Source organism: Sus scrofa, chromosome 1 (genome assembly GCF_054392235.1).
Source record: "Sus scrofa isolate SSC_HxYL_T2T_F1_AM1 chromosome 1, Sscrofa_HxYL_maternal_Yorkshire_Landrace_v2.0, whole genome shotgun sequence".
NCBI lineage: Eukaryota > Metazoa > Chordata > Mammalia > Artiodactyla > Suidae > Sus > Sus scrofa.
Genome location: NC_139383.1, coordinates 177,295,755 through 177,308,504, shown reverse-complemented (window position 1 = coordinate 177,308,504; position 12,750 = coordinate 177,295,755). Strand labels below are relative to the sequence as shown.

Genomic DNA, 12,750 nt, shown 5'->3' with positions numbered 1-12,750 from the left:
TAGGTCACAGGATATGGACATTTTTATGGCTTGTGATGCACGTTGCCAAATTGCCCTCCAAAAGGGTGACACTATGTTAATGTGTCTTTGATGATGGCTTATACATGTTGGTATGTGCTATGACAGACCTATGACGGTCCTTTCTGACAGTCTTTTTGAAAGACTTCTTAAAAGGTTCATTTCCTATTAATTATCAAAGTAATAGATACGCATAAAGGCAAACACAGAAATGCATAACCAAATAAACAGAATAATCCCACCTTTCCATAGGTTCTCAGAAGACATGATTTCTGAATGCCAGAATGCTAGGATGAGGAACTTGAGCTGAATTTATGCAGACGTGAGGAGGTTGTTTTAAATCACAGTTTTACACAGAGAGAACCCTGACCTTTCTGGAGTAGTCTCTTGGGAAGAACATTTATGTATTCCTGCCAAACTGTTAAGATCAAATCGCCTCTTTTTTTTGGCCACATGTGAGGCATATGGAAGTTCCTGGGCTAGGATCGAACCCGTGCCACAGCAATGACCCAAACCGCTGCAGTGACGATGCCAGATCTTTAACCCACTGCACCACAAGGGGACTCCCAAATCACCTCTTTTTTAAACAAACAAAAAATCACTTTTCATTTTTTATTTTTAATTAATTAAATGTTTTTTCATTTTTTAAAGTTTCACTGAAGCACAGTTGATCCACAATGTTGTGACAATCTCCGCTGCATGACAAAGTGACTCAGCCATACGCATACACACATCCATTCTTCCCTAGACTCCCCTCCCACACAGGTCACCACAGAACACCGGGGAGAGCTCCCTGCCCTACACAGCAGGTCTCTGTGGACCCTCCACCCACACACAAGAGTGTGCATATGCTAAACCCAAACCCTCAATCCATCCCTTCCCCCCATTTGTCCCCTTTGACAACTCTAAGTTTGGGGGGTTTTTTGGTTTGTTTTGCTTTTTAAGGCCACACCCGCAGCATATGGAGGTTCCCAGGCTAGGGATGGAATCAGAGCTGCAGTGCCAGCCTATGCCACAGCCACAGCAATGCAGGATACTTAACCCACTGAGCAAGGCCAGGGACTGAACCTGCACCCTCACAGTTCCTACTCGGATTCCTTTCCACTGTGCCACAACGGGAACTGCTGTAAGTCTGTTTTCAAAACCTGTGCGTCTGTTTCTGTCTGCAAACAAGTTCACTTGCATCACTTTTTTTTCTTTTAGATTCCATATATAAATGGTGTCATATGATGTTTGTCCCTATCTGCCTGACCTACTTCACTTAGTGTGATGATCTCCAGGTCCATCCACATTGCTGCAAATGGCATTATTTCATTCTTTTTTATGGTTGAGCAATATTCCACTGTATACTTGTACATCTTCTTCATTCATTGGTTTATTTTTATGTTTTTGGCCGTGTCTGAGGCATACAGAAGTTCCCAGCTAGGGACTGAACCTAAGCCACGGCAGAGGCAATGCCAAGTCTTTAATTGCTAGCTCACCACCAGGGAACTCCAGAAAAAGAAAAAAATCACTTTTTAAACTCCTGATGTGAAATCCCACTTAGAACTGGCTAGGGATATACATTCTCAGTGAGGGCATATCTTCGTCCTCTGGTGATAGGGTTCCTCTCCTCAGCCATATCCAGAGTCATTCAGACACGAGTTTGGTCTTTTCCAGGTGGGGAAGATGGCCTGGGGGGCGGGAAAGAGGCCAGCACAGGTGCAGCTGTAAAATGTAATAAAAGGGGGGTATATACAGATTTCTTGACCTTGGGAGCTGCTACTGAAAGCCACTCTTAAGGAGGTCCCAGAATGTTCTGAATGACGGCTGGAGCCCCTGGAACAAGTGTTGAGAGAAAGAAGCACCATGCTGCAAGCACACAGTAAAGAGGGGCAGCTGATGTTTGCTGAGGATTTACTATGTGCTGGGCTTGGGGTTCAGTGTTTACAGGTGTAAAGTAAATGTAATGCTCATGATGCTACCTGGATGATAAGGAGTTAGAATAGTCACTACTATCATTTTTTACCCCCATTTGCAAAAAAGAAACTGAGGGATTCGAACTTGTCTAGGACCTCATGCCTATGGGTGCAAAGGGCCAGGATCTGGTCCCTGGCAGTCAGACCTCACAGCTCAATTCTTACTCTGAACCTCCTGGCGCACGTGTTCCAGGATGAGCCTGCAAAGCCCACCTGCCCTTCTCAATGCTATGAGGCAGCACCCCTGCCCCTGTTCTGTCCACCTGGACTGCCCAGCTCAGACTCAGAATGCCCATGTGTATTAGTGCCAGGGCTGCCAGAACACACCGGATGGCTTAAACAACCTCCCAATTCTGGAGGCTGGAGGTTCAAGATCAAGGTACCAGCAGGATTGGTATCTGGCAAGAGCACTCTTCCAGCTTCTCTGGCTTGTAGACGGCAGCCTTCCCTCTGTGTGCCACACAGCCTGGGGTCTCCTCCTCCTCTTCTTATAAGGACATCAGCCCTATAGGATTAGGATCCCAACCGCATTATCTGATTTAACCTTAATTACCTCCTTCAAGGTCTCATCTCCAAATTCAGACACAATAGGGCCTATGGCTTTAACATATAAATTGTGGGGGGGGGAGGTCCCCAATCAGTTCATAATACCGAACTCTGCCCTGACTCCCAACAGACTGCTGACAGCTGCCAGACAGCCCTGCACTGTCCCCACAGCTCATTCTCCATGAAGGCTCTTCTGTCATCATGCCTTATATTAACATTATTCACAAGCAAGCTTTTTCTTACTAGACTATGACTATTTGGAGGTTACAGGCCAATTTTCACTCATCTGTGTATACTGCCCCCTTTTTTTCACCTTTTATAGCCGTACCTGTGGTGGTATATGGAAGTTCCCAGGCTAGGGATCAAATCAGAGCTGCACTGAGGCCTACACCAGGGCCACAGCCACACCGGATCAGAGATGTATCTGTGACCTGCACTGCCTTTTGTGGTAACACCAGACCCTTAACCCACCGAGTGAGGGCAGGGATCAAACCCAAATCCTCACAGAGACATTGGGTCCTTAACCTGCTGAACCAAAATGGGAACCTCTATCGCCCCTTTCCTTCATTCAACTCCTTCTCACACAGCATCCAAAAACTCGTTTGGGAATCACCTACTAGGAGCTAGGCCCTGTGTCAGCCCTGGGACTTAATGGGGCACTCCCAAACCCCAGGCCACTGGACCCCTCTCACCTCCTATCCCCAAACCAGTCTAGGCAGGGGGCTCTTTTACACCTTCCCACTCAGGAGAAACAGCATTAATCCAATGGGGCAGCTGTTTCTAAGCAAAGCTGTGTGTCTCCTCCCAGAATACAAAATTATACATGTGCCAACACGGGAAATAAATGTATGCTTGTCAGACTCGTAGTCTCTCTTTACCCAGGAAACAGGTCTGCTTCCATGAAATATTTCTATCCACAAACAGAAAGGAACTGCCTCTTGGTGTTCTCAGGGAGGAAGAAGGTGGGCGTTGCTGATCTCACTGAACCTCCTTCACTGAAGTAGAGAGCTATGTAACTCACAGCGACTCTCTGTACCTCAGGGGGACAAAAAAAAGGGGGGGGGACAGAAACCTCAGCAGGCAAAACCGTGGGACCCCTGCCAGCCAGGGCTATCAGAGCCCTGGGAACCCTGGAGAGGACAGCTGGATTCTGTGAACTTGGTACAGGAGAGGGTAGGCAGGGGTTCAAGGCACATATTGCAAAAGGAGAGTGAGAGTCCTTTTGGCTTTTCTGTCTCTTAGTGGCCTGAAATTCCCATATCAAAGTATATTAAAATATTTCGTTACAATACACAAAACAGATAAACAACAAGGACCTACTGTACAGCACAGGGAACTATATTCAATATAGTGTAAAAAATTATAATGGAAAAGCTCTGAAACAGAATGTATGTGTATGTAACTGAATCACTTTGCTGTACACCCAACATACTGTAAACCAACTATACTTCAGTTTAAAAACAAACAAACAAAAAAACTCTAGGTACAATGTGCGTATGCGGGCATATCTGCATGCATCTGACGTCAGACCCTAATTTGGGCCGAATATCCCAATCATGACAATACTCCCCTTCCCCTCCCTTGTTCCGCTGAAAAGCACCAAAGTGAGGAAAGGAAAAACTGAGAATATTTTAATTTTTTAATTAAAAAATTACCTACCAGTGTGGTCCTTTTAAAAACTAAATCTAGTGCCACCCGCCCCTCAACCCCCCGCATAAAGCCAGTGCCTGCAGGATCAAGTCCATGGGCCTTACAAATTGGATTATGACGGCCCTCCTTGGCCTTGGCCCCACCACAGCACATTTATGCCCCCGCTGTGCTCAATTTCTTTCCTTTCCTCAAAGCCTTTGTTTCTCTTTTCCGGGCCTTTGCACATGCTGCTATTTCTTCTACCTTGGTCACTCTTCCTGACTGTCCTCTTGGCCAAATCATCCTCCTCCTTCTGGTCCCTGCTCTGGTGCCTTCCGATTCCCCTAGGCTGAACCGGCTGCTCCTCCCCTGGGGGCCGCCCCACCACCCCACCCCGTGTGCTACCCTCATCCTGCAGCAGTTGCCTGGTCAGACCCTGTGCTCCCCAGCCCCCTTCACCCTTGACTGTCAGCTCCACACAGGCCTGGATCTCTGCCACACTCATCACTTCATCCTCAGTACCTTCCAAAAGGTAGCACCTGGGCAGAGCTCAGGGATGCTGGTTGAATGAAGGGGCCCAGTGAGAGGTGGGCCACGCAAGTCCTCAGTGGCCACCCTCTGCCCAGCCCCGGAGGCCAGGGGCTGTACCTCACCCATTTCTCCATCTCCAGGGCCTGGCACAGGGACTGGTATGCAGCAGGTGCTCAAGAACCATTTGTTGCACTAAGGGGAGAGGATATGGAGGCGAGAAGGGAAAACTCAGCTTTCTGGATAAACCTTCAGATCTCTACTTCTGCCTGTCAGCTCTTCACACAGCCACACACGTGCATACCACCCCATCCTCCTGGATGGAGACCGGCAGACATCACAGAGTCCCACCGCCTTACAGGCTGGCTGGGAGGTATCCTGTCCCTTTTAATTAAAAGTCAGACAGGCGGCCTCCTCCCTCATCATTCCCCTCTTTCCAACTCATTTTGGAGATTGAGAATCAGCAGGACGGCTGAGAAGGAGGTGGGGTGGACATGGAGAAACCGCTGTGTTTGCATCTCTGCCTCCCCACCCCCCTCCCACATTACACAGTCTTCCTGTGGGTGACCAGGCCCAGGGGTTGTAGGGCCGGGGGCCTCGGGGCCGGGCCAAGGTTGTCCCCGGCTTACTGTTTTCATTTCCTCAAGTCTCCTTTTCTTTTCCACTCCTTCCCCAAAGGCTGAATTTCAGGGGATCCCTTTCTTCCTCAGGTAAGGAAGGCAAAGTGCCTGGTCCAGGATCATCACACGCAATCACGGGAAGCAGAAGGGTCTCTGAAGGTCCTGGGAGCCACACATCAACAGAGAAACTTCCAGGCCTGGGCCCTGGGGTGGGACTGAGGACAGAGGTGGGGTTGCTAGCAAAGACCTCGTTCTCGTTCAGGCTGAGCTTCCTTCAAAGAGGAAGGTGGGGGTGTACCTGTCTTGGAGGAGCTTGTCACCTGGTATGAAGCAAATCTGGTATGTACTTGGCTGAGTCCACTCTGGGACCAATTGTGCTAAAAAACATCCCTGAGGCACAAACCAAGTACAATGGCAAAACAGGGCTGGGAAAGAGAGACATTCCGGGAAGGCCTCCTGGAGGAGGTGGCATTTGAGCCAGGCTAGAATTGTGTGTGTGTGTGTTTTAGAGGAAGAGTTGTTTGTTTGTTTGTTTGCTGAGGAAGGGAAATGCCATGGCCAACAATGAGGCTGTGGGGTCTCTTTGGGTATTCTTTATCCCTACGGTGCTGGGAGGAATTGCAGACTACACCACAGGGGCCTGGGTGGCTGCTGCAGAGGCTGCTTCCATCCCCTCTCCCCAGCCTAGGTCCTCCCTGGAGGGGCCCCTGCCAAGCAGCAGGGACAGTAGCAATCCACACAGAGGGGTAGGCGGGGGACCCCGGAGCCATTCTCCAAGGATGCAGTTCATTAGGACGCATCCTCTGTTGCCATGGAGACTCTGGGCCCACAGAGCCTGGTTAATAGTTCCTGAATTCACTCAGGCCTCGAGCACAATTAGACAAGATGAATTTTCAAGTTGGAGCATAATGAGACCCGGACGTCCGGAAAGCATATGGCAGCCTCCCAGGGGATGGCAGAGCCCCAGGAGAGCACACTGCTGTCACAAGGTCACCGGGCTGCTGCCTCTCTTGGGCAGGAGGGTTGGGAAGCACTGGGGAGCACCCCCCTTCTTTAGAATTCTAGGGCCACACAGCCTCTGACTGAGCAGCACTGGGGGATGGGAGAAAGGAAAAATCAGCTCTCCAGATCTGTCCCAGGCCCTTCTGGGGACAAATTTGGGAGGCTCTAATTTTGCATCCTCTGATAGATTTGCCAACAAGTGCATCTCACATGACTGAAGCTACTGCTGCACACACAAAACAGATTCTCCTATCCATGCAAAAATACAAATACATCATTCAAAAATCTCTACTTGAACATACACAGGGCCAGGCAAGAAAAACACATCATGGAATCTGTGGCATCACAGGCTCCCTTCCACTCAGGGCATGGGGCTTGGCAGCGGAGACAGGGTGTGTTCAGCTAGAACCATTTCAATACCGCAGTGACACAAGAAGGACGGAGTTTAGAAGGAGGAGAGAACAGAAAAGGCTACCTGGAGGAGGTGGCATTTTGGCTGGGCCTTGAAAGCAGGCATCAGGAGACCTTTTGAGTAGAGAAGGAGCAGAAAAGCACAAGTTGAGTTTGGGGGCAGCCAGCAGAAGGTGTGGCTGGAGGGCAAGCTCTGGGCAGGGGTCAAGCAGGTAAATGGTAGCCCTAGAGAGAGGACATTGGATGCTCTGCTAAGTGGCCTGGGCAGGAGGAGGCCAAAGAATGCTGCCACCCAGGTGAGCAGTGGAGTCCAGGGAGGTAGGACCTCACCCGTGCTCCCCTCATCCAGGGCAGCCCCAGGCCCAGTTTGGTCCTGAACCCAGGACAGGCTCCCACGCTGGTAGGCCCAGCTCCCCTTGTCCCCACCAGCTTCCCCCAAGCAGCATCACAGTCTAGGCCACCAGAAGTTTCAGTCAGAATGAAAACTCTTCTGACAAGGCTCCTGCACCCACCCCCACCCCCCACCCCCCGCCAAGTGTTCTAAACACAGACCAGCCCCTTGGTGCCCAGTAGAGACGGACGAGGAGAGGGGAGAGTTGAGGTTTACTGTAGGATTCAAAGTAGGGAGGAAGGAGTTGGGGGGAGAAGACAGCTGCAGAGTGGGGCGCCCAGGCCTGGCAGGCTCTGGAGAGGCACGCTTATTGGGGATTCACCTCTCCAAGGCACTAAACTCCCCCTAGCATTTCTAAGGTCCAGGCTTTTTAAATTTTTTTTAATTATTATTATTATTATCATTATTATTATTTTGCTTTTTTTTAGGGCAACACCCACGCCACATGGAAGTTCCCAGGCTAGGGGTCAAATTGAAGCTACAGCTGCCAGCCTACACCACAGCCACAGCAACTCAGGATCTAAGCCGCATCTGCAACCTATATCACAGATCATGGCAATGCCAGATCCTTAAACCACTGAGCGAGGCCAGGGATTGAACCCACAACCTCATGGTTTCTAGTCGGATTCGTTTTCACTGTGCCACAGGCTTTTTTAGAAAGCAGGTCTACTCTCCTGAGAAAACCACATTACTATCTTTGACTCATTTTTTTTCCAAGAGGTTGCTATGAGCAAAAATCACTGACCCTGCATGATAGAGGAGCAGAGATGGCAAAACTTCCTGTTTGTTCTCTCTCTCTCTCCTCCCATCCTCACCCTGATCTCTCACTGGCCAGAGTTCAGTTCCCCAGGAATCAGGATACCCCGATTCCGGCCGGCTGCCAGTCCTCTTCTCCTGGAGCTGCCTTCACAGTCTGAAGCACTGAGCTTCAGCCTCTGCGGGATCTGATTTTCTAAAACTGAAAATGCTCTCAGAGCCAAGTCGGTGGAACAAGGGAGATGGTCTGGTTAGGCGGGCTGGATCTGGGACACAGAACTGCTGACCAAAGTGGCCTCCCCCTGGCCCCCCACTGACTTCAACCTCTCAGGCGCCTCCCTGGACGCATCAACCCCCAAAACATCACCCCAAGTCCTGCTTCCTTGGCAGCCCTCACTGTTTCCACTCAGCCGGCCCAGGCCTCTTGCCTGAACCACCACAATGGCCCCCAGCAGATCTGCTGCCCGTGGACCCACCAGGAGCAATGGCTCTAACTGCACGGGCCCCCAGGAGTGGAGCAGGGACGGAGCCAGAGCCCGGACCAAATGCTGGCCCGTGTCCCCCTCTCTGCCCTGGTTCACCTCAGTAACTCTGGTAAAGCCTCTGTGTTCCATAGCAACAAAAGGGCTTTTTGTTTGGTCTCTATCTCTCTCTTTTTTTTTTAATGGGAGGGAAACAATTTAGGGGGAAGCTATTGGTTAAATGCAATGTTTTTGAAGGACTAAAGAGCCAGGCATTTAAAAGCATGGGCTCTGGGGTACAGTGAGGATGAGACAGAATCCTAGCTCCATCCCAGTTTACCAGTGGTGTGACCTCGGGCATGCTACTTAAACCCCCCTGGGCCTCAGTTCCTCAACCAATTACTCAAAATGGACCTAACAGTAGTCCCTCCGTCCTTTCCCTGGGCCTCTGAAGGGATGGGATACATGTAAGACAGCACAGTCCTAGCAACATAGTCAGCACTAAGTAAACATTAATCATCAGTATTTTGTTACTGGTGAATTCCAATCCTCTAGCACCTCCCTCCCTGCCACTCAAACCCAGGTCAGCCCAGAAAAGACCGTGTGCAGCAAACAGCAAAACAGCAACACTGCTTCCCTCCGTCAGTTCTCCTTGACCCAAGAAGGCTATGGCTCTTAATTGCTGTTTGGTTTTACTCAATTTGAAATGAGCAGGGTACCAATTCCCCACAGGAAAAAATAAATATGCTTCTGCTCAAAATACTAATGAGGTTGGAGGTGAGGTGAGGCTGGCAGGGGACAGCGGCCCCTGAAGACTTCCACCGAGCCCTGCCGGCCCTGCAGGAGGATGCGGCCCAGTTTGGAGCATCCTCAAGAGGGTGGGCAGGATGGGTGGCTCTGGCTTTCCTCCACAGGACCCAGGTCAGGACCGTGGGAGAGGGTGAGAAGCCCACTGCAGTGATGCCCCGATTCATGATCCAGCTCTTCTCTGGGGAGCTCCGGGAAGCTCTGGGAATACCCGGGCTGTCATCTTCTGCTCCTCCTTTCCAGTTACCAAAGCCTGGAGATTCCTCTTCCTGTGCCCACTGTCTCTTCCCTGGTTCAGACCCTCATCAGCTCCCAGTGTCCAGCCTTTCCTCTCCTGCCCATCCTCCCCTGAGCAGTCGCCATCACTCAGTCAGTCAACAAACATTAGTGAGCAGGAAGCACATGCCAGCCTATGGGAGGCAGGAGGACCCAATGTGACCTAGACTGCTTCACCCTCCCTTCTGACCTCTCCACTCACCCTCTCCCAGACAAGAGCCTCATGGCTGTGCCTTGAGTGGGAGGCAGCCCCCTTCTTGGTGCCTGGGAGCTCTCTGCTCTCTCAGCCAGCAGGATCTTCCCACTCTTTACATGGCTCCATAACTCTCCTTGTCCCACCCTGGGCCCCGAGGTCTAAAGCAGCCCCTTCCATCACTCTGCCCCCAACTCCACTGTATTTTTCTTCTTAGCATTTACCACCACCTGACATCCTAATATGTATGTATTTGTGTTCCGTTCTGTTTCCCCACCCTCCAGGGCCAGTCCCCAGAGATCAGGGGCTTTTCTTGCTTTGTTTGTGGATATGTCCCATCACCTAGGATGGTGGCAGGCACATACATGCATAATGGATGGTTATCGTCATGGAACCTAATGACTCGATCACATCTATTCCCTGTGCACAACTCTGCCTGGGCTCCACCTTTACCTCCCTTCTGGCTACTCTCCAAGCCCCTGCCCTACCTTCCCAACTCCTGAGCCTCCATGCTCAGACCTCCCTGGACAAGCTGGCCACTCCAGAATATTCCAGGAGTGACCCCACCCATGTCTGTATGCAGTCTGCACCTAGCCTCCCAAATCACCCTCATCCAGCAAAATCAGACTCAACCCCGCCTCCCTCTCGAAAGCCTTGCCCCAGTCTCCCGGTGCTCTGTAGCCTTCGGGACCCGCATTCAGCACTGCTCCAAACATTCCACCTGTGTCTGCCTCCCAGGCGGAATTCAACTTCCTTAAAGGTCAGGTCCCCTCTGTGTCCCCTGAGCTCACACAGTGCCTGGCGTGGGGCAAGCGCTTAGCAAGTGGCAATGTGTATTAAGATTCAGATTGTTTCAATGCTGAGAACAGTACTTAACTATTACCATGGGAAACAGAACAGCAAGCCAGCCCTGGAGCTGAGAACAGAAGCCTAGCTCCAGGGCCTGAACTGAGGGCAGGGATCCGGCTCCCTAAGAGTGGACAGCAGATGATCTGAGGCCAGCCATGAGGCTTGGGCATGGAGCTGACTTCCACATCTGAAGACAAGCTGGTCCCACTGTCAGAGGGAGGTACTGCCTGCAACTCCCAGGGGACGTAGACCAGACACCCCCGTCCCCTTCCTGGGAGGAAATCCTGCCAGCATTCTCAGGGACATGGGGTAGCAGGGCTCAGCTGAAGGAGGAAAGGTGGAAGGGGCTGCAGGGTGGGCCTGGGTCCTGGACCACTCCTTCTGACCTGACCCCAGCACTGGCCACTCAATCCTGCTCCCAGTCAGTTCTCTGGCCTCGAGCACTGCACAGTGGCATAGTGCATGGTACAGTGCTCCCTATGCCTTCATTACTTCAAAGCAAACCCACTCTATAGCTTATCTGACTCTCCAAACACTATCAAAAGGCAAACAGAACTGGACTGATACCCCCAGAGAGGTTAAGCAAACTGCCCAAGGTTGCACAGCATGTTAAACGCAAAGCCTGGAATAGAAACTAGGCTGAGATTTCAGGTGTTATTTGGAATCACCAGGAAACCATGTGTGGAAAGGCTTTCCTGAGACTGGAGGCAGAAGATTAAGAGAGCTTCGTCCCCTTCCAGAAATCCTTTCTTCTGCAAGTACACAGGCTCTGTCTGGCTTCAAACCCAAAGAAATTCCATTGCTGCTCACTGGCTCTCAGACTCGGGAAGCAGCCTGTTCCCTGTGGCTTCTTCCCTGGAGGATGCATTCAATAAACAGAGCCCCTTTCTCATCTTCCTGCATAAATATTTCAGGAGATGAAGAAACAAACAGATCTGTGTTTGATCTGCTGGCTACTCAGAAATGGGGGCTCCTCTACACCAGGCAGGACGGTCCCCTGCTCCCCCAGCACTACAGTGTCCACCAGTTTTTGGTGGGAAATATAAGATGGCAGGGAGAGCCACCTTCCTCATCTGGGTTGGGGAACCTGGTGAGAACTGGAGAGTAGAGCCCAGTTTTCAGCAGAAGCACCCTTCCCCCCACCACTTGCCATTCCTAGAAATGGAAGAACATGGTCTGTTCAGAGGCTGTTGTTCTTGGGGCCACTTCAATCGCTACTGCCCAAGACCACACTGCAGGGGACACAGGGTTCCACACAGACAGGCACCGCCTACAGGGAAGCGGGTGCAGAGCCTCCCAGGACAGGTGGCCCTCAGTTCCAGCTAGAGACTTCAGCAACTTAGTAGGCCGCCCTCCCCCCAAGCCTCCCCCAAACAATCCGATTGTTTATTCTTTCGAACGTTCGCAGAGCACATTATTCTTGGGTCTGGAACATTCAGCAGCTCCCCATGGCCAACAGGATTCTGACTTTTCAGAGGGTCGTTTCCTGGGCTTCCCAGTCTCACCCCACCCCACCTCCCAGCCACCTCTCTCTCTGCCCAGGTCCCGCTCCACACTCTAGTTAGCCGGGTCCCCGCTTTCCCCCAGCGTCCTTCCCTTTCCTGAAGGCTGTTCTGTCTTTGCCTTTTCTCCTCTCATTCCTTCCTCTTGTCCTCCTCCTCCATGAAGCCTTCCTTGACCCTCCCAGCCCACAGTGATCCCTCTGCCCTGAGCCCCCTTGTGGTTTGCCACCACCGCTGCCTCCCTGGGGACTGCTCCCGTGACGGTCTCACTTTCCAACTCGGTTACAAGCTAGAGAGCCAGGCTCTAGCTTCTGTTTCAGCTAAGTGTCTAAGCATAAGGGCTGGACAGGGACGCTCCAGAAGGAAACTCCACTTTGAAGTCTTGATGCCCAGGCCCTACTTTCCAGACATTCTGATGCTCTTGTTAGGGGGGGAGGGGGGCAGGCAGGGGGGATCAACTACAGTGCCCCTTGATCAAAAATGCCAAAGAATTTCAAGACAGTATCAGCAGAATATTGAACCAAGCATCGCACAGGTCACACCCCCCTGACACTGGCCCTGGGGACAAACATATAAACCTCCCCAGATGATCTGCAAGCAGCATGCAGAACCAGTACTAATGGCAACGAGGAGCCACTGAAGGTTCTGCACCTTTGCGCTCCCAAGACTATGCACGCACCTGTGACTCCCTCACAGCGGCATGCCTAGGGCTCACACAAATACCTGTAGAGTAAATGAATATATGAATGGACGGGGAGGGATGGTGCTTGACCCAGAAAGCTGAGAAGGATCTTTTTTTCCAT

At 51.3% G+C, this 12,750-nt stretch overlaps 1 protein-coding gene across 6 annotated transcripts in view; it reads right to left on the bottom strand.

Annotated features, from left to right (window-relative positions):
- Positions 1-12,750, bottom strand: part of CORO2B (coronin 2B) — a 143,382-nt gene that overhangs the window by 115,736 nt on the left and 14,896 nt on the right. The window contains exon 1 of one of the 6 annotated variants that reach the window (XM_084979318.1): positions 6,777-6,821. The exons of the other annotated variants lie outside the window; for them this stretch is intronic. Within the exon in view, the coding sequence (XP_084835444.1) occupies positions 6,777-6,818 (42 nt within the window). The 5' untranslated portion in view covers positions 6,819-6,821. Of the gene's footprint in view, positions 1-6,776; positions 6,822-12,750 lie in introns of those variants that run through there. 6 annotated transcript variants of the gene reach the window in all.